This window comes from Phyllopteryx taeniolatus, chromosome 1 (genome assembly GCF_024500385.1).
Source record: "Phyllopteryx taeniolatus isolate TA_2022b chromosome 1, UOR_Ptae_1.2, whole genome shotgun sequence".
NCBI classification, from domain to species: domain Eukaryota; kingdom Metazoa; phylum Chordata; class Actinopteri; order Syngnathiformes; family Syngnathidae; genus Phyllopteryx; species Phyllopteryx taeniolatus.
The window spans coordinates 20738117-20763128 of NC_084502.1; the positions used below are offsets into that span (position 1 = coordinate 20738117).

The window sequence follows — 25012 nt, forward strand, 5'->3', positions numbered from 1 at the left end:
TAAAAAGCTCAGATATAACCAATTACCTTCAAAAATCACCTAATTAGTGAAATGAAGTCCACCCGTGTGTGTGTGTGTGTGTGTTTGTGTGTATATATATATATATATATATATATATATATATATATATATCTCGAACAGCAACTGCCCTCAGCGTGGGTTCAGTTCCCACTCAGTGACGGTGTGAATGTGAGTGCGAATGGTTGTCCGTGTCTATATGTGCCCTGCGACTGACCGGCGACCAGTTCAGGGGGTAGTCCGCCTTTCGCCTGAAGTCAGCTGGGATAGGCTCCCGTGCCCTGGGACCCTAAACAGGATAAGCGGTGTTGAGAATGGATGGATGGATGTGGGGAAAATGTGTAATGGTCCAATGAAACCAAGGTTGAATTTTTCTTTTTCCGAAAGGTATGTTTGGCGCAAACACAACACTGCTCATCACCCAAAGAACACCCTACTGTACCTACAGTCAAGCATTGTGGTGGCAGCATTGTGCTTTGAGGCTGTTTTAAGCCCCCAGTCAAGCTATAGGGAATTATGAACAGTTCAAATCACCAGCCAGTTTTAGGGCAAAACCTTAGGCTTCTGCTCAAAAGCAAAACAATGTCCGTAAAAGCCTACTAGAACAGCTAAACGTTAGTTGGAGTTAAGCAGAGGCACTTTAATGGTGGCAGGTGTGTGCTGACTCCCACTCAATATGACTTTGAAGGTCTGAACACAGCCACATGCCAGTTACAAGAGTGTGCAACCACATTATTTCAGTTGCTTATTTTTACTTTCCCTCTCTAAAAGATTTCATTATTTTTATATTGAGTTGTACAGGTTACAGGTCACATTAATGGTGGCAAAAATATTTAAAATGGAGTATCTTGGTCTAATTTGTTTAGTATTTGAACAGGTGTATGTAAATTTGCAGGTCTGATTAGAAGACACGCAGTGTATTTTCACGCAGACAAATGGCACATTTCTGCAAAAAAAGAAGTTGGCCACTAGAGGTATATGAGTTTAAGACATGATGTTGTACCAAGTACAGTAAATAGAGAATGTAACAAACTCAGGTGTACAGTATGTTTCCTGTAGTAGCACTTGCATGTGGCAAAACACACACTAAACTACAAATACTTTAACTTTATGAGGTTCCAATTTCTCACTGACACAATCTAATGAGATCCACCACAAGAGCTGCAACTGGACAGTGAGCGACTGCGCTGCATCACACTGATAGTTATTGGGAAAATGTTGGTTCGTTTATGTAGCCACACGAGAGGGTTTAAAATATTAGGAGCAACTCAAGATGACCCCCACAATAAGGTATGGTCTTTGAACATTACTATTGTTAAAGAAATTGTTAAAGGGAGCAAAATGTTTCTAAACATGACAGGCTCATAGATGAGGACGGTTTGGGGCCAGTGATGTTTGTTACAAGTCAGGAATAGCTATCATCCTTTTAAAAATCTAAAAATAGACCTCGATTCTGTTTTTAACTTGAAAAGGCACACGATGATATCAAAAGGTATCACATTTCAAACAAATATGGCGCAAAGGGAACCATTGGGACCAAGTTCATTTAAAGGGGACATATTATGGAAAATTGACTTTTTTGGTATTATTGGTAGCTGCCTATTTCCGAAAATCTGTCCGTAGCCACATAATTCTGAATTGTGCCGTCACAATTCAGCTAATTTAAGACTGCCACACACTGAGCCATGCGGCTGAACCCAAGTGAATTTGTGCGTGGTTCGGCAACTGTTTTCATGAGTGGCCGATCAGTTGGCCACTGGCCACAGTTTTACCTGTATGTATGTATTCTCTGCACTTGTTTTGCTACCTTGATTTCATTTGCTGTGTTGGGTGACCTTGGGTGCTCAGAAAGACACCTATAAATTAATTGTATTATTATCATTATTATTATTATTATTATTATCTTTCGTTCCGCTTATCCTCACTAGGGTTGTGAGCGTGCTTGAGCCTATCCCAGCTATCGCCGGGCGAGAGGCGGGGTACATGCTGAACTGGTCGCCAGCCAATCGCAGGGCACATATAAACAACCAACCATTCACACTCACATTCACAGCTACGGGCAATTTAGAGTCTTCACTCAACCTACCATGCATGTTTTTGGGATGTGGGAGGAAATCAGAGTGCCCGGAGAAAACCCACGCAGGCACGGGGAGAACATGCAAACTCCACACAGGCGGGGCCGGGGATTGAACCCCGGTCCTCAGAACTGTGAGGCATATGTGCTAACCAGTCATCCACTGTGCTTCCATTATTATTATTATTATTATTTTTATTATTATTATCCATATACCCAATCGCTCAATGTGGGGGGGGAGTGGGCAACTCTCAATTTTATGCAATGGTGTGCAGAAGGCCTTCCATAATAACCCCCTCAACATTACATTTCTCCAGCCAGGATTTGGCAGCTTAAGGTGGGCGAATATTTGCCATTTTTCGGCACACTAAACACAAAACTGAGTGATTTCAACCAGAGTGTGACACGTGAGTATTAAGTATACTATAATTATTGATCCTTTGTAAATTTTGACAGAAGAATACTCGGGATCTTTTATTTAGAAACCTAGGAACTATTTTCACCCTTTGTGCCCTCCTCATATTTACTATCCCTAAAAGCCTGAATCCAGCTACAATAAAGTCAAATACTCACTTAAATGCTTGATTCTCCACTTCGCCCGCTCTCCTCCTCTTTCTCTCTTTTAGGGAATGAAAATCAAGAGGAACGTGGCAGGTTTGTCTGGTACAAGGGCTCATGGCTTTGTGTTTTTACATAGTCCTGCAAAGGCACAAATGCGTTATGTAAGTTGTTATATTTTCTTATTTCTATGTTTTGATGCACCTCATCCTTGTGACAAGTGTGGGGCACATACGCTTTGCTCTAAAGTAGGGGTCAAAAACTCTTTGAAACAGAGTGGGAAAACACTGATCATGTTGATGATTTCTCACAATAATTATCAACAATGTTTTAACAAACTAAAAATCGGATAAATATAAATATGCAGCCCTTTATTTCTATAAATCTCTGCAAGTGTTTTTATTTTCCAATGAGCATTCCTACAAAATTCTTAGGAAATCAGAAGGTCTCATCACTGGTGAGATTTTTGGAAGAGCCCCACGGGCTACTCATGTGGTCCTTCGGGGTGACGAGCTGCCCGCGGGCATCGTGTTGGTGATTCCTGCACTCACACTTGTATCAAGTTGGTCATGTAGTGCTGTATATAGATTGGCAGTTGAATGGGTATGGGCTGTATTGTAATGTAGATGATGTTAAAAAAAAAAAAAAAGATAGAATGTATCTGTGCATTATGTAAAAGTGTTTATTTTAATGGAGACTAATTAATTTTTGTTTTTATTATTTAAAATTAATTTATTATAAAAAATGGTTAAATGAAGGGATCTCATTTGATGTGCGTCCTGCGTCTGAGAGACAAAAATTAGCAGGGACGCATGAAGCATATTCATTCTGTGTCTATAGATGCATGGTTGAAGACTCGCCCTGTGTGTGTGTGTGTGTGTGTGTGTGTGTTGGTGAAGCGCTTCCACTCATAGCGAATTAAAAGTACAAAACCTGTGTTGCTGCTGCAAGCCAATCAGAGGCAGAGTAGGGGGGCTTATCATTCCATTCAATGGACACAGAAGTTTTTTTGTGGACTTGATACATTTTCTTTGTTGTGGTAACAACCGCCGCGCCACTCATGATGCAGCAAGCCGCTGACAAAATGGCGTTTGTTTCGTAGATGCACACAACTGGGACACTAAACACATTCACTGCCATTGACGGCTTTAGAAGAAATCCATGTTAACTGAGAAGGCTGGCAGTGAATGAGTTAAGGGAAAGTTAACTGTTTGTTACATTCGCTAGCCAGCGAGCTAACGGCTGGAGCTAAAAAGGTCACTCGACTGCAGAGTTGTGTGTTCCCCACATAACACACACACAAGTTAAGGGAAAGTTAACTGTTTGTTACATTCGCTAGCCAGCGAGCTAACGGCTGGTGCTAAAAAGGTCACTCGACTGCAGAGTTGTGTGTTCCCCACATAACACACACACAAACAAATATACACACACAAGCGCGCACGCGCACACACACACACACAAACACACGGGAAAGTTACCATACCATGCCAACTGTTACCATAAGCATAGCGGCACACGTTATCAATATTCAGGCAGTAGTTGACTTCAGGTAAAAGCTTATTGAGAGAGAAAATCTCTTTTAAAAGGCAAGAATCATCCATCCATCCATTTTCTACCGCTTATCCGAGGTCGGGTTGCGGGGGCAGTAGCTTTAGCAGGGACGCCCAGACTTCCCTCTCCCCAGCCACTTCATCCAGCTCTTCCGGGGGGATCCAGAGGCGTTCCCAGGCCAGCCGAAAGACGTAGTCTCTCCAGCGTGTCCTGGGTCGTCCCCGGGGTCTCCTCCCGGTGGGACGTGCCCGGAACACTTCACCCGCGAGGCGTCCGAATCAGATGCCCCAGCCACCTCATCTGGCTCCTCTTGATGTGGAGGAGCAGCGGCTCAACTCTGAGATCCTCCCGGATGACCGAGCTTCTCACCATATCTCTAAGGGAGAGCCCGGACACCCTGCGGAGGAAACTCATTTCGGCCGCTTGTATCCGCGATCTAGTTCTTTCGGTCACGACCCACAGCTCGTGCCCATAGGTGAGGGTAGGAACGTAGATCGACCGGTAAATCGAGAGCTTCGCCTTTCGGCTTAGCTCCTTCTTTACCACAACGGACCGATACAAAGTCCGCATCACTGCAGACGCTGCACCGACCCGCCTGTCGATCTCCCGTAGGCAAGAATCATACAATAAAAAAAATAAAGACAAAAATAACAGTGATATTAAAATGTATGGCATCTGATTTAAAAACAGTGACAAAGCCCAAAATATTTTGAGTAAGTACATGGTGTTATTTTTACTTCATTCAAATTTTGCAGTCTTTAAGACATTTTTGGGCCTCTTTAGTGGGTTAATGACTGTATACCTATGTGGCAAATGTTTAATATTTGTTTAAGTGCAATTTTTGCAAACAGAGGCTCAGTCTGATTTATTTATATGTTTTTATTTATCGAAGATATTTTATTTATTGTTCTACATTACAATGCCAACAATACATGTTATTTGGAATTCAAAGTTAATTGTTCTTAAAAAGGATGTATTTGGAATTATTGTGCTCTGTAATATCATTGTATCAATGGGATAAAATAAAAGAACCATCAGCGATATTATAGTTTATCCTGATAGTTTTTGGGAAAATATAACGTGGCAGGCTGAAACACAACCTATTGAGAGAGAGCAAGACCAATGGATAACACAAAAATATCGAACAAATTGTACAAATAAAAATCGTCAATATAGCGGGGCCGAGAAGCAACAACCGTCATATAGTGGAGCATTACTGTATCTGTACTCTGTGATGCAAAGTTGGAGGGACTCATTGTTGCAGGGCTGGGACTCAGTGTTTCCAGACATGTGCATCCTCGGACTCACGTAGTCTCAAGTGTAAAATGATCTGAAATGTGATGTGTAGTTTTTATTTTACAAATATTTTTACAGTAATTGTATTATTTAAAATAAAACAATGAACCAATTATATAAATAGATAAGTTAATTTAAAAAATGAAAACCAAATTAATAAAGGTCCCATATTTTGGCTATTTAGACCTCCATAGAGGTACTCTCTAACATGGACTTAGTATGAAAGTGTCAATTTCATTTAAAAAAAACACCTTGGTTTGGTCATAGTGTCCAGAAAAGGCCCCTCTGACAGCTACTTCTGTTTGACCCAGTTTTGAATCCACTTTGTCCATATTTGGCTAAGACTACCCCCTTTGTTCTGATTGGTTGCCTCCGTGTATAAGACCTACTTGTGAGAGGACACGTGTCTTTTATGTTGACAGCGCTGGCTCGGGAGCGGAGAGATAGGCAGAGATCTTTGCCGGTGACGTACTGTAGATAAGCTCAAGGAATTCGAATGACCTGATTTCAGGCCTCTCGCCAGAAAAACGTATTGCGTATTCACATTAACGTATTATGTTACAGGAATTTTAATTCATATTTCACATGTTTACTGAGGCACCATAGAGACAATATTATAGCCCAAATACCAGAAAAAGTTGGTTTGGCAAAATATGGCAACTTTTAGAAAGAAAAAAAAAAGCGGGTGCATTAATGCAAGCAATATTACAGGACTCAGGATAATGTAAATGCTCGGTGGGCCGGTTTGGCCAAAATTATTCAAGCCTGACTTGCTTGACTGCAGAGCCTCAGGGTCTGTTGCTTCTTGCCCCCCGTGACAGTGGATTAATGTTTAATTAACACAATTACAGTGGGACCTTGAATTTCAGGAAGCCGTCAGTGCACCTCACTATACCTATGCAGCCAGAATGAAAGGAATAACTCTGCCTTTGTGTGGGTGTCTTTTGCCTTATCCTTTGGCTTTTACTGACAGTAAGGAAACTATTTTCTGCGAGCCACTATGACACAGGAGAAAAAAACGCACGCCATCGCCACAGTGCTTTGGGAAAACACTCTCTGAACTGTCTAAATATCCTCTGTTGCTTTCTGACATCATCCCAAGAGACCTCCAGCCAACGGAAGTTTACCGATGCCCTATTTTGGGCTCTTGGTACACATTTTGCTGACTTTGTGATGTTTCCCATTGTAATGTTAATAAGTATGCACAATGTAATTGCATTTATGAATTTATGTTTTGCTAGATTTGCGATGTTTATCATTTTTATTGGAAATCTTATTTTTGTAATTGCATTTTTCCATCATTTTAGTCATATCTCATTTGCTGCTTGACGACAGCAAATGTTGTTTAACACTTTTCTTTTTCCGGGTCTTTACTATGACTGCTTAGAGCAGTCTTTCCCAGCTTTTACTCAGGCAAGACACACATTATTATTATTATATTATGAAAAAAAATCTCATGGCACACCATCTAACAAATATGCCAAAGGTAGATAGGTTAAATTTAACTTCTGCCAACTAGTGGAAGAGTATTTAATTGTTCTACTGTCACTATATGTTGCTTGCATAGATAGATGAAGAAATATACATTGTTTGTCATTCAGAAATAATCCTTTTGGGAGCAATTAAGAGAGATTGTTTAATTTCCTGTGGCAAACACAATGATCTCTCACGGCACGCTAACAGCAGTTGGCAATCACTGAGTTAAAGTACTTTCGTAGTGCTACATGTTGACGATTTTCCCATTTATGTCTTTTTTAATTGATAATTTACAGAAGGAAAAAAAAACAATCATATATTGCATGTGGGAGAAATTAAGAAAATAAAACTACACACCTTAAACATAGCACTTTAGAAGAAAGAGGTGAACTTTTTGCCAAAACCGGATATAGCTGTGAAGAATAGAACAAAATATAGGTTAAACTGATGATTGAAGAAACATTTTAAGAACATTGATTGTGATTACATCAAATCTAATGACCATGAATGTGCTATATTGCAATGAATTGTTTAGGATACCTTCTCCCAGTTTCCCAGCTTGCTCGGCAGCTCCTCCCGGCAAGATCTTGGACAACATGCTGTCTCCCTCCATGCCTGGCTGACCTGGTGCTGCACTGCCTATGCCGCCCGGCCTCGGAGCAGCTTTGGAGCCTGCCGGAAGATGATGATTGAGAAGATGAGGAGGACAGAAACCGAAGGATAATGATGCAGCATAAAAGTGTCATGTCTCTTGAACTTCTAGTTGCTTATAGCCATTGAACTGATCTGGTCAGTTTCACATTTTCTGCACTGCTTATCGCTCATGGGTTAGCTGGAGCCTATCCCAGCTGGCTTTGGGCGAGAGTCGGGGTGCACCCTGGACTGCTTGTCGGACAATCGAAAGGCACATATAGACAAACAACCAACCAGTCACTCGCACTCACACTTTCGGGAAATTTACAGTGTTCAATTAAGCTTAAGAAACATGTTTTGAGAATGTGGGAGAAAGCTGTAGTACCCGGGAAAAAACCCCACAAGCACGGTGGAACACGCAACGGCCACACACAAAAGCCTGAGCTGAGAATCAAACCCCACAACCTCAGAGCTGTGAGGCGGATGTGCGAATCACTCGGGGCACTTGCACTAGCTACTTCGCTTTAATATAAATGATAATCTCCCTACGTAACCACTTACATTCCTACATATCGATCCCCGTTCTGAAGTTGTACAACTCACAATTTTTGGGAAAGCTCAAGAGTTTAAACTACCATTATGCGGAACATTTATTGTAAAAAGAAAGCTTCAACAAGGGAGAAGAAAAGAATAAGAACATGGGAAAAGAAGACTATAATAATTACAGAGTCAGTCAGACTCCAGTCACCTTTTACATTGTCACTTCACTTGTTATCAAATTCAAAGTGGGGTACACACATATAAGCGGGCCAAATTTGTGCCTTCCCCCTTCAATTAAATTCAGCAGATGTCTCTGAAAGGTTATCCTGAGCGGTTATCATTTTTACTTTGAAAACGTTTGGACTGACAATCGTAAATGCTAAACCTGTTCAATATTCCCAGTCGCAAATCCTTATGAGTGTGTGGTCAATAACGACACTCCCATGATTTTGACTTGAAAAAGAACAATAGCTAATTAGGAAGCGAACTGAAGCTCACGCCATTGCTGGACACAATCTGAGGAGTTGATTGTTTGTATAACGGGTATTCCAAGTCATTCGCCACAAAAAAAAAAAAATGACAAGAAAACATTTTGCAAGCACAATGTAGTTACACGACTTAAAATAACTTAAAATATAGAATTCTTTCACCAGGCCTGATGTGCATGTAGTTTCCTGAGTTTTTGTGCATGTTTAGGCCCTCATAAATGCAATAGTTTGTGGTGACTAAAATGATGATAATAATAATAATAACAACAACAACAATAGGGACCTTGCAGCGGTCGCTGCATACAAGACTATTAATGCAGCGTCAATCCCAGGATATTCAAAATATTCTCTGTGCAGTTCAGAAAAGTTGTATTATGGTGGAGATTTTGCCATGGAACAGAACATCCATCCATCCATTTCCTGAGCCGCTTCTCCTCACGAGGGTCGCGGGCGTGCTGGAGCCTATCCCAGCTGTCATCGGGCAGGAGGCGGGGTACACCCCGAACTGGTTGCCAGCCAATCGCAGGGCACATAGGAACAACCAACCATTCGCACTCACAGTCATGCCTACGGGCAATTTAGAGCCTCCAATTCATGCATGTTTTTGGGATGTGGGAGGAAACCGGAGTGCCCGGAGAAAAGCCACGCAGGCACGGGGAGAATATGCAAACTCCACACAGGCGGGGCCGGGGATTGAACCCGGGTCCTCAGAACTGTGAGGCTGACGCTCTAACCAGTCTCCACCGTGCCGCTGGAACAGAACATTTCAATTTAAATATTCCCCATGGCAAAATTTGTTTCGCAATCAGCCGTAAACTAGCTTCTCAGAATAATTTGTGTGTGAACGTCACCTATGCCAGTCAGTGGCGGTTGAGCTGCTTTTGAGGCCATGACAGGCGCTGCTTTTGCGCCGATGGCTGTCGCTGGAGGTGTCTCAATCTTGGCCTGCAGAGACAGAGCTCATCACTCAGCAACATTGCTGAAAACAGCAGGGGACAGGTACTGGACACCATATGGACCCAAGTCTTGTCTACCATTACATCCGCAGGAAATAAAAATGGAAGTTATCTTAGTGGTAGTGTTTGATGGGATTAAAGGTCAGGGCTTAAGTCAAGCTCTTTCACAGCAAATTTATTCAAGTCGTCCCTTGCTTTGTGCACCGGAACAGAAAAAGACATTGCCCATATGGAAGCATACAATCGACCAAAATGACTTACTGTAATAGAATGAAGAATTAAGACTTGGGGAAATAAGGCATCAAAGTCCTGATTGATTAACTAATCGAAGGTGTCAAGACTTGCCTATAGACAGTATAGCCTCCATATGCATAATGCTGGCAGAGTGCAACAATGTTCAGTTCTTTTGACTTGAAAACTGGGCCAATAGAGTGGAGAGAGAAGGGAAAAAGAGGGCGGACGCAGACACAAACAAAGGAGAGACAAGAAAACATTTGAAGGAGATGGAAGGAAGAGGACAGTCAAAGCTGCTACTTTGCTCTTGTGTTGTGACAGCTCACTAAAGCGAATAGAAGGTGAAGTCAAAGCAGCAAAATGTCTGCTGAGTCATGAGAGCAGTTTGGTGTTGTGTATTGTCCCGTTTCCAGGGCAGTTCTGCCACAGCATTTCAACACAGACCTTCTAATACCCTATAGGACTATACTACACTCATACTACCCCTACTACACTACACTACACTGACTAAGACTATAGTTGGAAGGCAATAACTCATCTGTACGGGCTGGAGGGCCACTATTGCATCTTACTGTAGGTCAAATGTAAAAATGGCTACTAGTTGGAGCGATGCTAGGCTGCTTCATGGCTACTGTCGATACCCACAACTCAAGAGGCACAGCACAATTGCGAAATTTGTAGTTTCGGCAGCAACAGTGGGCACAGGAAATACAAAAATAGCATTTGGCTGCAACTCATAGAGGATTATAAGGTTGATGCAATAAATACATTAAAATAACAAATATTGAAGCTATATTTTTTTACCGATTATATGGTAATGATGATGTGCTATTGAACAGTATGCAGAATTACTTTTATTCTTTTGCATAACATACAGCAATAACTCTCCTGCGGTAATGTTCTTGATATACTGTAGGTTTAAAAATATGAATGTGACTGTTCCGCAGTCAAAGCCATAAATGCAATTTTAGTAATAATTGGCATAGTAATTCTTTCAGGTGTTTTGGTTTTCAGTCTTGTTTCATCATTTTCGGTTTTTGGTTTTGGCAAAGAATTTTCATTTTGATGCATTACTAGTAAATATTTGTATTCACTTCCTGGTTACTGATCTTTACTTGCTGTACTCACCATGGGGGCAGGTGATGTTCCCGTTCCCGTGGAACCCGTTTGCCTGGTCTGACCCATAGGTCCACCCGTTGCTCCCATTTGCCCTGGTTTGGCCTGGCCCTGCCCCACCCCCATGCTTTGTCCCTGGGTTAGGGGCTGTTGCTGGGCACTGGTGGTGGTTAGGGGCCCTTGCTGCCCCATCCTTGCGGTCGAAGTCTGGGCTTGTTGTTGGAGCTGCATCCTCTGTCCTGGGGCACCGTCGTTCTGGGAAACTTGACCAACCTGTCGCCCGGATCCTGTAGGACCACCGGCAGGACACTGTCCCCTTGAAGAAGAGCCAGACCTGGAGGTACCTAGATGGTTGTTTTATTTTTTAAAAATCAGAACTGATAAGGTGCATCTTTAATTTTTCTAATCTATATCTTTCACTGAAGCCGATTTCAAGTTTCCATTTACATTGTAAACAACAGACACGAGAAGAAGTAGTTGAAGAGGAGATTGTACAACAAATGAGAATGAGCAAAAATCAAACCAGAGATTGTCCATGACATGACTAAGAACACAGCTGCAGTGATGAAAACATTCTTTCAAGGTTATGGTTTTATCGATTTAATTAAAAACTGTCGATCCCTGAGGTGAGACTTGATTGCAAAAAAGATATGAAACATTTCAGTCTCTTATTAGGATAAAAATATTAAAACCTAATTTGAGGATCTCAGCTACAAGTTTAAGATCTGTAGTTTAACTCAGCCATTGTCATTAATGTTGCTGATTTGTGAGTGAGTTATCAGAATAAAAATCATCCAAATTCAGATTTTGTGGAATTTTATCTAACCAGGATGACCAAAGAGCCTAGATAAAATTTATGTTGAAACACTTATTGCATTTATTTGTACGTGTACAGTCACCATCTTAACCACTACAAAGACTGTTTAATTTAAAATATATATACCTACTACAAAACTCTAATCTATAAAAACGAAGGAAACTGCAATGCACTATTCCCCTGCTTGAAAATATTTCGCGCCCACCAGGGTTCATTCCCTTCCTTCCATAAGTGCTCATCGGTTTTCTGAAATTCCCTTATGTCATTTTTTCTATTCAAAAATCAAACGGATCCACCAGGAACTTCCTCTTTCCTCCTGCCTTTGTTCAACCTCACTGCCTCCCCGTCCTACCCGTCCACTCACTTTCAAGTTTTATTTTGCCATCTGCCATGGACATTTCTGAAATCATCTGTGGCTCCAAGCCTTCCACTTGCCAAGACTTGCCAAAGTCTTCTGGTTAAACCTTACCTCCGGTCTGGTCCCCTCACTACTAACATCATCCAGTCATCTCTCTCCACTGTTATTGTTCTCACAGTTTGCAAAAAACATCACCTATTCACATTGTCAAATTAGACTCGTAACTCAACCTCCGCGGCTTGCGTAAGAAAGGGTTCACAAAGTTTAACCAAATGGTCAGTGCCCTCGCCTACCAAACAGAAAATCCTGTATGGTGTGCAAATTCTGGGGTCTTCAACTCACTGAAAAACGCTGGACAACGTCAAACATTAGCCGGCATCTCTGAAGAAAACATACACACAGGTAAGCTAACTTTAACTAAAAGTAACTCCAGCAAATCTAATTTTCTTTCTGACATGAATATTTCTGGAAAGAGGTTTAGGCTTAAATTGGCATTATTATGAGACCTAGCCCTGCATGATTAGGCAAATGCACCACTATCTTATGCAGCCAACCTTGTCTTTAACTCTTCATTTTTAAATACATACAAGGATTTATTTTATTGAAAAAACATTAAGATTTGTGATTTTTGCATATTGTGCTTTGAAAGAGTTGCAGGCACTGTGTTTTTGGCTGTCAAATGCATTTAAAAGAAAGTCAAAATTAAAGCGAATTCTCGTCAACTGTTCAATTTTGTCATGGTTTTTTTAAAGGTCCCATATTTTGCCAAACCAACTTTTTCTAGTATTTTGGATGTAATATTGTCTCTATGGTGCCTCAGAAAACATGTGAAATATGAATTAAAATTGTCCTTGCATTCCTGAGTTCCCGACGTTTTTTTTCCAAGAGGCCAGAAATAAGCTCATTCAAATTTTCCAAGCTTATCTACATCACTAGCGAAGCTCTCTGCCTACCTCTTTGGACCTGAGAGAGCACTGTCAACATAACAAACATTCGCTCTCACAAGTGGGTCTTCTACACGGAGGCAGCCAATCAGACAAAACTGTGTCAAACAGAAGTAGCTGTCAAGAGAGACCTTTCATGGACAGTCGTACGACAAAACCAAGGTGTTTGTTTTTTTAAATGAAATTGACACTTTTATATTAAGTCCATGTTTGAGAGTTACTCTATGGAGGTCTAAATAGCTAAAATATGGGACCTTTAAAATTTATTTTAATGGTCTTTGGTCTTGTCACGGTCTCGGCTTCTCTTGGGTCTTGTCTCGGTCTCTGTTTGTCTCGGTCTTGGTCTTGACTCAATCTCAACTCACAAAAGTCTCGGCCTCGTCTTGGTCTCGGTGAGGTCTGGTCTCGGGCAAGTCTTGGTGTCGGATAGTGTACTCTTGAACACAACACTAGTGGTGGCCAGTCATTCACAAGGCAAAAGTAGACAATGATTCACACTCACATTTAAACCTATGGGCAATTTATAGTCATCTATTAACCTAACTAACTGTAGTACCTGAGAGAAACCCCACACAAGCAGAGGGGAGAACATGAAAATTCCACACAGAAAGGTTCAAGCCATGATTCGAGACTTTTAGAGGGAGACGTGCAATCCACAGTGTCGCCCTGAAAATTATGTTCTGAAATATTCTTAGAAACACTATTTTTTTGAAAAAAAAAAAAAAGAGTCAATAATAGGTACACAATTCCCCCCATGTACCTGGTGGTTGGCCCTGCATGTCGACTTGTTGCTGAGACTTGCTGCGCGAGGAGCGATGTGGATCCCCTTGTCTAGAGGATCTCTGGCTATGATGGTGGCTAGATGGATCTCGCAAGTAGTCAGACGAGTGGTAGGCTCCAGACCTTGAATCGCCACGTCTTCCTGATGATGAAGACCGCCCTGAAGGGTCATGCCGTATGGACGGGTCTTTCGGGTGTCCTTTAGATGACCTAGAGGACCTTGGTTCATCTGAATGACGTGATGAGGATGAGTGCCGACTTGAGCTGCCATGATGCCGATGGTCGCGGGTGGATGACGAGTGTCGTCCTCCATGGCCATATTCATCCTGAGGCCACAGGTCCTCCTCAGGAGGCTCATCGTAATCATGATAGGTGTGTTTGACACCGTGGCGACTCCTTCCAGATGAGTGGCTGCTGCCATAGTGCCGAGAACTGGAACGTGGCTTCTCAAACCAGTCTGTCTCTTCCTGGCCCAGATGGTAGGCTTTGGAAACCGAAAGCAGATCACAGTCAATCTCCATGTCGTTTGGAGACAGCGGCATGCAGGCTGAGAAAAAGAAGGAAGACCACCCACATGCCAAAGAAAAGTATAAGGAGAAGATACAATAAATCAAAATAATACATTTATACCCATGCAGAGAACACTTTACATCACTTTCACGTTACAAAACTGTAACTAGATAAAATAAACACTGCAAAAATGTCTGCTCTGAAAACTATATTGAAGTTATCTTTTCATTACCAATGTTAAAGCCAATAATGTTGAGTAAAATAGACTGATGAATATGCAACATTTACATTTGGCCGAGTAAGACGTTAGCTCTCAAAATTATAATTATTAGACTATTTTGCAGTGCAACCACAATTCAGAAATGAAAACATCTATGAATATATCAATGCAAAAGACATACACTAGATAGCAATAAAACCCTGTGAAACAATTTGCATTGGTGACGTGCAAAGAAGACCTTCCAAGGGAATCAGAGTGGTGTGAACGAAGAAAACGACCACGCCGGAGAACCATGCGAGTACTGGACAAACAGATGACCAGACGGACAGGCGGAGGGACGGACAGGCAGGCAGACAGACAGACAGCGGTCCACTGAAATGAGAGCTCCAAGTGACTCTCAGGAAGAAGAAAACATTGGCATGCAACAGCTAGCTCTGCCTCATTTTCTTCTCTTTCTCTTTTCTAAGCCTATCCATTGGGTGGGTGGGGGACGTTTAGATAAACGGTGGGGGCAGTAGTAGGTAGTGAGACCGTGGGCATTAAGCTCCCACAATTACCTTCACTGTCTGACACAGCACAGTGATAATCGTCTATTATGTATGTATCATCCGACTTGTAGACATGGGTCCGGGGTAGGTCCCGTATGTGGTCTTGCACATCTGGCAGAGAGTGACTGGAACCATATTGGCCATAATAGTAATGGTATCTACTGCTGCGACTGTCATATGGGTCAGGACCTAAGCTTGATGATCGCTCGGAGCCCATGAATCTCCCCTTGGGACTGAGTGGGCTCTCCTCTTCAGAGTACTGTCTAGTGGGATGGCGTCCCCGGCTAAAACCAGATCGGTAGGCGCGGTCATCCCTCTCATAGGATCTGCTGCGGTACCCAGAGTAGTCTCTGGCTGTGATCTTGTCCATGCCATAGCCGGTGGAACGTGAGCGGCCAGTGGAAGTGTAGTAAATCCGATCATCCTCCTCTCCCATTGAGCCAAAGTACCGACTACCATGGGTGATGCCACTGCCGGCGTCGTAAGTACTCCTCTTGAAGCCGTAGTCCTCTATCAGCTGACGTCCTCGGATGTGGGAGGAGGGGTAACCTCCACCAGCTGCTGAAGAATAGGAGGCCAGGTCTGCCTCTACATCCAGAGCCTCCTCAATGGGGGAGAATTTGGAGATTTTCTGCTCCATACTGCCCAGTTTTCTGTGCTTGCTGCGTTTGGTGGACATGACAGCAGGAGCCAAAAGGCTTCTGGGGGACGATGATTTCGGCACCCCGGATCGGTAGCTGCCATGTTTGTAGTCATAGTCATAGTAATAGGAGGATCCCCCACCCATGCTATTGCTCACGCTGCTGCTGCCCCCTAGAGGTCCGTGTCTGTAGCTGCTCTTACCCCTGCCATGGTGGTCGTACAATTCTTCCTGCATCGCTGCTTCCTCCTCGGGTGCCCTGCCGTATATGGAGCTGCCAGTTCCCCCACGCGCCGTGCTGCCAATGGTGCTGCTGTGGCCATGGGTGTCACCAGGGTAACGCCCCGTGCCGCTGTGATGCATCATTTCCCCTGTTGTCGTGCCCAGCCCATTTTTTGCCGTCAGCTCACTTACATCATCTATCATCATGTAGTTTCTTGGGATATTTTGTTCTAAACCAGGTGCCCCATACATGCCATCTGCTGTACTGTAGGTGGAGGGACTATCCACAGCATGCCCATAGGCATTGGAAACTGTCGACGTGTACTGTCCATATGAGCTGGCTGTTGTTGCTGTGTAGCCATATGCATTAGCGGTGGTTGTGGTGTACTGGCCATATGAATTAACTGTAGGTGATGTATACTGTCCATAAGTACTTGGTGGAATGGTAGAGAACCCACCATAACAACTGGACACCGTTGCTGAGCCATAGGGTCCATAGTTGGCCATGGTTGTCGTTCCAGTGTATTGACCAAATGAGGCAGTTGAACTGGAATAGGCGCCGTCTTGTGCCGTGGTGGTAACCACAACTGTAGGGTTGCTGATTATCTCGTAATTGGTCGGCAGCTTATGCTCCAGATCAGCCAGCGACGTCTGCCTTGGCCTTCCTTGATGTACTGTCAAAATATCTGTTTGGGGTTGCCCAGGGTAAGGGGTACTCTGGCTGGGGTAAGAGGACACAGCACTCGGATACGGTGAGCTGTGGGTGGGGTATGGGGGCTGACCAGGTGGTGCAGGCCCAAAACCTGTGTGCCCTGGTTGGGGCTGAGGTTGCGGTGCACTTGGCAACCCTATGTCTGTTTGGGGATATGGTGGTTGAGTTTGGGGGTAGGTGTGAGAAGAGTATGAGGTTTGAGATTGGTAGGATGGTCCCGATGGGTGACCATGACTGTGGAGGGGAGTCGGCTGTGGTAGTGCCTGGGATTGAGACACTGTTGGATAAGGAGCTTGGTTAAATGTTGATGACTGGTAGGGTAAACTTGATTGAGTTGGTGCAGCTGGTTGGCTCTGTGAGTACTGAGAGTGGAATGATGATGTAGGCGTGTACTGGGCTGCTGTGTTCAGATCATTGCTGAACTGGCTGAGAGGAGCAGTACTTGGTCTTGTTGTCAATAGTCCATTGGCCTCATGTGATGCAGCTGCAGCTGCCAATCGTAGGTTGTTTAACTCGCTATCAGACATATAGTCCCGAGCATCACCCATACACCTCAGATAAGCAATATCCCTCCTCTCTCTCTCCTTGACCAGCGTCTCTTTCCTTTGGTGGATCCCTAGCTCAAGGTATCTCAGTTTAGCATCAATCTCCTTCTCCTCCTCCTCCAGTTCAGCTTGCTGCTTTCTCAGCTTGGTTGATTCTTGCTCCACTGCCTTCAGCTCATGGGTGAGGTCTTTGAGAAGACTGGCTTTGGCGGCTAGACCAGACCTGGAGCTGGGCTTGAGGCTGGGCACGGCTGGCAAGTAGACCTGTTGGAGGGCAGGTGTCATCAGGGGTAGATGAACTGATGTAGTTGTCTCCTCGGGAGGAGGGCTGGGCAGGGTTCTCTTGACTTTACGGAGCAGCGAACTCTGATGAAGGGCTGCCAGCTGTAGAATGAGAGAGAGGGTGGGGTGGAGAGCAATACAATATAGGGGGTCAGGAGGGGGGGGGGGGGGGCAAAAGACAAAAAAACATGAAAAGAAGGAGTAAAACAGAAGAATAGGATGGTATGATTATTGGGATGATAGACAAGTTGTTTGGAATTTGGTAAGGGATAAGATGTACAGAACATTGGACAAAACATTTTGGAAGATGTATAAAGAGGTGAGGATCAAATTGTGAATCATGAAAAGTTGAAAACAGATAATGGAGCAGGTCAGGGAAGGTGTAGGCAGAAAATAAACAATATAAAATAGTTCATGGTCGTAGGAACATGCCAAGGGAAAGAAGAGGGAAAATTGATAAAAGCAGTGGTGTTAAGAGGAATATGGATTACAATGGTAGGATTAATTAGAATTGGGACAATAGGTAATTATCACGTGAACAGAAAGAAGGGAAACTCGAAGAATAAGATCAGGTACATAAATATAAGGAGACAAGGGAGACATATGGACAAGAAGAAAAAGACAACAAGAAACAACAGAGGGGTTGTATTAGAAGAGAAAGAAAAAATACCTAATGTTACCAGAATAAAGAAGAAATTGTACAAGAAAAAAATTGAAATTTATGCCAACAGAGTAGTGACAAGATCAGCAGCTGCTGTATCTCTCTAGCGAATTATGTAAATGTGGTGATAACATTATTTAAATTAATGTTAAAACATTTCTGGTTAGATAGCCGAACAATTGCAACAAGAGTGTTTTTTTTTTTATTAGAACAGGGGTCGGCAACCTTAAATACTCAAAGAGCCATTTGTACATACTTCATACAGAAAAAAAATGAAACAAAACCCTTTCGAGATCGAAAATGAAGATTGTTGATCTCCTTTTTTTCATTTTTGCGACGCTGGGTTAAAGCTTACTTTTAAATACAATACTGAATGTTTAAATGAGTCCTCTTCAAATTAATTATATAAATCCAAACTTAAATTATCACAGGGCAACAGAATTTTTGTTGAGTTAGGTCTGACAGCTGTTTTTAACAAATTTCTGTGTGCGGAATCCAAAAGTGATCTCAGTTTTTCTCTATCACATCAAGTTTTTGAACTATAGATCCCTGTTTTCTTAAAAAAATTAAATACTGTACTTAATAGATATGTGCTTGTTTTATAAAACCTTTCAAATATTGAAGATGTAGATGAGTCCAATGGTAATCAGCTGGCAAGTCTTACTACAGCTAATCAGTGGAATTTTGCTTTTCTGGAGGGTAAGCTGTGGAGAAAAAACGACGTACTAGAAAAAAAACTGAGTGCAATTTTGGAATTAGCATGCCAATTTTAGTTTTAATCAGGATAAAAATCTAACTCTGAATTTTTTTTCAAATTGTTCCCCAGTGTTATCCACCTGGGTCACTGATGGTGTAGTGGTACACTCGCCTGACTTTGGTGCAGGCAGCGTGGGTTCAGTTCCCACTCAGTGACGGTGTGAATGTGAGTGCAAATGGTTGTCCGTGTCTATATGTGCCCTGCGACTGACTGGCGACCAGTTCAGGGTGTAGTCCGCCTTTCGCCCGAAGTCAGCTGGGATAGGCTCCAGCGTCCCGCGACCCTAACCAGGATAAGCGGTGTTGAAAATGGATGGATGGAATGGATGTTATCCACCTGCAGCAAACCGAAGCGTGAACCTCAGCATATAGCGTCTGCACATTAGGGCTGTAAAATGCATAGAAATGTATACACATACAGTGCACTGCCTTGAAGGTTGCCCTCTGTGTGATACGGCAACATGTCCGCAATATTGGATGTGACCATCGTAATAGCCACATTATTATTTCTGCAAATTATATTTGTCAAATGCTGTTACAATGGCCAAATCCAGTCAAACGTAATGGTTCAGTCACATGAGTTCTGGCTTTGAGTGTTAAACGGTTGATAAATCTCCAAACAGCAAATGAATGAGGCATCTTCACAGATAGATTAACTTCAGGGCTGTGAAAAAAAATTGTCTAACCTGGCTAAAATTGGTCGACACAAAAATTTCTGCCTTGAAGCAACACATTTAAAAAAAAAAGCATATTTATGCCACCCGGAATCAATTCACGCCGCCCGGAACCATTTGGCCACTGTCCATGTTTACTGCAAAGACGTTTGTCACACGGACACACTGTAGGGCCCTTGAAAAACATTGCCAAAAACGACAGAGGAGCGTCCGTAAGTTTTTTTTCAGGCACTGTTCAGATGTGTAATGTACATGTAACCTGATGTATGAGGGAGCTGAATGGTAGACCTTTCTTACCTAAAATGGTAATCACTAGCGCGCTGATGCTAATCGCCAATCCTAACCGTTTAGCAAATGCTGATTTTGGGTAGGTTCAGAAATTCACTCAAAGCACGCTTTCTATATTCCGGAACCTTCGGAAACTCAGAGCGTTGTTGGACTGCGCTGTTTGGTTATTCAGAGCGGCAAACTCTGGAAGTGCCAGCGCACACTACTGCCGCTCTTACTGAGGGTAAATTCAGAAATTCAATCTGACGCTCTCACTGCACTCTGAGAGTCAAGAGTCGGAGCGGCGGGAGTACGTTCCGGCTCCCTCAGAGTTTGGCGCTCGTTCGTACATTCATAGAAAATGGAGCGCACGCTGCCTCTCTCGACAAGTACTTCACTCTCAGATCACAGTGAGAGCATCCGATTGAATTTCCGAACATACCGTTTGTTGTCTCAAATTCTGTACAGAGATTATACCGTACACACAGTACCAACGTAGGCAGTTTAAGAATGGAAGTCCGGCCTTCATAATTGAAAATAGAATGTGTGTAGTAGTAAAAAGTAAAAAATACAAAAAAAGAAAAATATATATTTGTTTTTGGGGGGGAGGGGGGGTCGATTACTCAAGTACTTGACGAAATTTCTATAGGATAATCATTTCTAAAAAGATTCGATCGTGACACCCCTATTTCACTTTTGACACATCCAATACAGCTGCGAATCTGAGATGTCAATGTACGATTCAGCACTCAAGGCGGGGTCTATGTACAGTGTATGTACTGTAAACGTCTATGGTATTACTTGTCGGTCGGTGTCGTACATCGGTGGTTGTGAATTTTGAGCAAAATAATTTTTTTTTAACGGTCCACCATAATCTTCACATTTAGAAGTACATGTAAAAAAACAACTAATGAACTAAAAAAAACCGAGTTACTCATGATTTATTCTTCAAAGCAGAGGGATTAGAGAGCCACGCAGCGGGTTGCCAACCCCCGTCTTAGAACCTTTTGGACCATTACTTTGAACAGTTCCTAATGCCAAATGTATTTTTTGGCATTGTGTGTTGACTTAATTCTTGTAATTATACAACTTCATTCTTGTACTATTAGAAATTAACTAATCGATCCGGAATGCCTGAATATTTCATTTTAAATTGAAAACATTTAGCTAAATAACTCATTGTATCATTGTGGTTCAGGGCACCATTTTCTTCCATTTAGGCATTTTTGTTTCCATCGGAGCAGTTAAACTTGCAGCTATGAGACATTTCTCTGTTTTAAACTGACATCTGCCTTATTATGATTATCAAGCTAATTGAAGCTTTTTTTGTGAGCTGCTGTCAGAACCTTGTCCTATGATTTGTCCTCTGTCAGAGATTAGCTCGAGTTTCTTAACTGTGCTTGCTTCTATCAGGGAAAAGTAAGGGTTCTGAAGACTGCTTTTCTCTAATAAATGGTCTTATTCACAGTAGGCATCATAGCAATGTATGACTTGCTGCAATTAATTATTACTGGATAATGCTTTGGAGGGTGAAGTGATATCAATTGCCAGTGCCTCAATTTACTTCCAAAAGGTGTTTAATGTTTTCCCAAGCAAACCACATGCATGTCAATACAAGATCTTGGATTGACAACATGGAAGAATTAATGTTTTAAATCTGTATTTTATGGTGTCAGAATTACACAGACATTTGGATTAGATTTTGGATATGGTTTCAAGTGCCTCCAAAACGTTTTAAAATATCAGAAAATTTTGATATCGTGCCTGATCTGTTACATTTGAATTGAGCATGTATTTAAAAACAAAGCAACCAGAAACCCTGTAAAATACATGATTCTTCATGCATAGTCTGTAATTCTGATTTCATCATTGTCAGCATTAATTGATTGACTTTACCTGGTTCTGGAGTGCTTGTTGTTGATACAGGGACAGCCTAGCCTTGGTGTGCTCATCAGTAGTAGGACTAAGTGATTTAGGGTCTGACATGGACCTTTGAGTGCTCTTGATTGGTCTGGGCATGGAGGGATGTCGTTGGGGGGACTCTGCAGTGTATGACTTCTGCTGAGGTGTGACATGGGCTTTGTTCAGCCTCTCACTTGATAGTGAATTCTCCAACAGGCGATGAGGGGACACCGGGGAGACAGGTGAGTAGAGGACCTGTGGGGATTTCGGGACTGTCTGCTGGTGCCGGATGATACTGGAGATGGACTCATTGTGCAGATGGTTGTGGGGCTGGTAGTTCATGTCGAGTGGGTCAGGACGGCGGTGCTCAAACTTAGCTGCATTTGCTGTGATATGCTGCTGCTGGCGCTGCTGTGTGGAAAGGTCAGTCGAACCAGATTGGTGGATTCCGCTGCTGGTGGAGGAAGAATACGGGCTCACTGTGGTTGGTACGCTGAGCTGTGGAGCGACAACACCTTGTGACTGGGCTTCTGGGTCAGTCTGGCATGCTAGCGACTGTCCCGTTTTTGTCCGTTCGGGTCCTGAGATGTAGTGCACAATCTCTACTTTATTTGGGTCTGGTAATGTCACATGGATTGCAGGGGAAATTCTTCCGAGGTGCTCCAGTTCAGTTTGGCAGGACATTTCCCTGATTGTTTGGACGGCTGTACTGGAGGATGCCATCTTAGAGGTGCTGGTTTTGGTGCCAGTGGCAGCTGTACCTGTGGCAGTTCCGCTGCCAGTGGCACTGGATTCGGAATGTCTAGAGTAACGAGAGCGTCTTCGTCGGACCGGCTGCCCTGTTTCAGCCTTTTCCTCATCGTCATCTGTCTGAACGGAGCAGTCCACGCTGCGACCACGCCGCCTGGTTCGATGACGCATCATGTACCTTGTGATAGAGATATGCATTCAACAACTTTCATGAGATTTTATTTTAAAGGAGAAATACAGTATTATGCAATTTTCTAAACAATTTAAAACAGTTCCCAGGTGTGTGTGACATGCTTTCATCAAAATACCCCAAGTATCAGGAGAACAGCACGCTTTACACCCCAATTTTTTAAATTCCATCTTAATCCAGGCAGTTTCACTTAACCGGTCCTTTCTTATGCAAATGAGCCACTGGTAAAGAAGCCCTACTCTACTGCTAGGCTAACTTTCGTTACCTAGAAGAACGAGGGCGGCCCTTCACTGTATCTGTAAGACATTTGCAGTTTGCTCGTATGAACGCAACTATGAATTATTCTTAACACACTGTATGCGTCTTCATCTTGTTTGTGCTTTGGTTATAAACAACATTTCCACACATTCACATTAACATGAACAATAAATAATCTAAACACTAAAATACAGTACATCGCACCCCTAGTCACACACGCAGACACACTAAATATATCACCTCTCCTCCCCATCTTCATCATCCGTCTGCACACAACTGTCCACATTCCTGCGAGGGGATACATGGAAGACCATGCCTTCTCCATCCAAGCTGTCTCTGCTTAGTCTAGTCATGGAGCTGTGTTTCCTCATGTTGCTCTGGTTCTCAACATGCTCCTCATGGCTCCTCAGACACATTTCTGAGGAGGAGTTGGGGAGGGAGCGGGATCCAATTTGATGGTCAGTGTAAGGATGTAAAGGCTGTCCATTCACATCCATCTGCAACAGAAGAACAATTGTGGTCATTTGCCATCACTGGATGCGAGGTTTCGGATGGCCACAGACTTCCGCCATGATGTCAGATAGGTTGTAATGGGGATTTGTACAGCTGAGAATTCTTATTATGCATTCTTCAAGTCACGCTACAAAGTTGTTGTTGACTCTCACGCTACAAAGTTGTTGTTGACTCTCACCTGCATGTTCTGGACTGCAGTGGCTGTTTTCTGTCGCTTCTGTTCTACAAGCTGCTGCTGGAGCTGTTGTTGTAAGGACTGGATCTGGTCGAGCTGGGACTTCTGCTGGGCCAGCTGTTCCCTCTGGACAACAAGTTGTTTCTCTCGTTCTTGTTGCTGCTGTTGCAGAACCTAAATTGTAAAAACACACAGAATCACATATGGGAAGGAAGGAAAAGTTGCAAAAGTGCTTATGAATGACAATAGTGTGATAATGAGGTTGAGGGGAGGTGTTGATCAGAAAAGAATGAACTAAAACAATGTAAGAAAAAGAAAATAGAGAAAAGCAGTCAAGGTTTCTTAGACTTCTCTACATCTGGTTGAATACACGATGATCAAATTAAAAACAGCAGAAGCCTCCTGAAATAGAATGTGACATGAGGTTATTTTGGATGGGTTAGAAAAGGCCTAAACGTCTATGTATTGCCATAAAAGAAGAATGCAAGTACAATAAAAAAGTGCAGCGGCTGCAGCTAATTGCGAGTGGCATTCATGTAATGCTTGTAAGAAATTATTTAATAGATTTTCTTCAGCGGCACGGTGACTGACTGGTTAGTGCGTCAGCCTCACAGTTCTGAGGACCGGGGTTCAATCCCCGGCCCCGCCTGTGTGGAGTTTGCATGTTCTCCCCGTGCCTGCGAGGGTTTTCTCCGGGCACTCCGGTTTCCTCCCACATCACAAAAACATGCATTAATTGGAGACCCTAAATTGCCCGTAGGTGTGAATGTGAGTGCGAATGGTTGTTTGTTTGTATGTGCCCTGCGATTGGCTGGCAACCAGTTCAGGGTGCACCCCGCCTCCTGCCCGATGATAGCTGGGATAGGCTCCAGCACGCCCGCGACCCTCGTGAGGAGAAGCAGCTCAGAAAATGTTATGGATGGATGGATGGATTTTCTTCATTGCATAAATGACAGGCTGGTGCAAAAAAGGTGCTTGGGGTTTTGCTGCTATGGCAGGTTATGGGATGCAGAAACATTCTCTTGCTGATTTTTGTACTAAGCAAAGCTTCCACACCTGTTTAACAGAGTTAACTTGAAAGATTTTCAACTGCTTGTTCTATCAAAACAGAAGACAATTATGATGTTAGCAATGGTGTTAACTCTTAAAGCATAGTAATAAGCTTAGTGGGAGGTAATAAAGGCAGTTATTTAGTGACAATGTAAAACATTCTACTATTTCACCACTGTCTATTTTTTTGTCAACACATTGAATATGATTAGGATTTTATACTACATGGAGCACTTGAAAGAGAAATAAAATCAACATCCATTTCACATTATACATGTAATAAAGACATGCAGGATAC

At 42.8% G+C, this 25012-nt stretch overlaps 1 protein-coding gene across 6 annotated transcripts in view; it reads right to left on the reverse strand.

Moving 5' to 3' along the window:
• bsna (bassoon presynaptic cytomatrix protein a) overlaps positions 1 to 25012 on the reverse strand; it is a 134486-nt gene that overhangs the window by 6137 nt on the left and 103337 nt on the right. For 2 of the 6 annotated variants that reach the window (XR_009789459.1, XR_009789463.1), the window contains 10 exons: positions 23668 to 23838; positions 23217 to 23473; positions 21773 to 22706; positions 15127 to 17620; positions 13820 to 14323; positions 10953 to 11284; positions 9486 to 9579; positions 7514 to 7645; positions 7331 to 7386; positions 2666 to 2791 (listed from right to left, as the gene is read on the reverse strand). Coding sequence is in view for 2 of the 6 variants with exons in the window: in XM_061780078.1 (XP_061636062.1) it covers positions 7346 to 7386; positions 7514 to 7645; positions 9486 to 9579; positions 10953 to 11284; positions 13820 to 14323; positions 15127 to 17620; positions 21773 to 22706; positions 23217 to 23473; positions 23668 to 23838 (4959 nt within the window). In the remaining 4 variants the exon portion in view is untranslated. The other 4 variants (XR_009789462.1, XR_009789461.1, XM_061780087.1 and 1 more) reach the window with 4 other exon arrangements.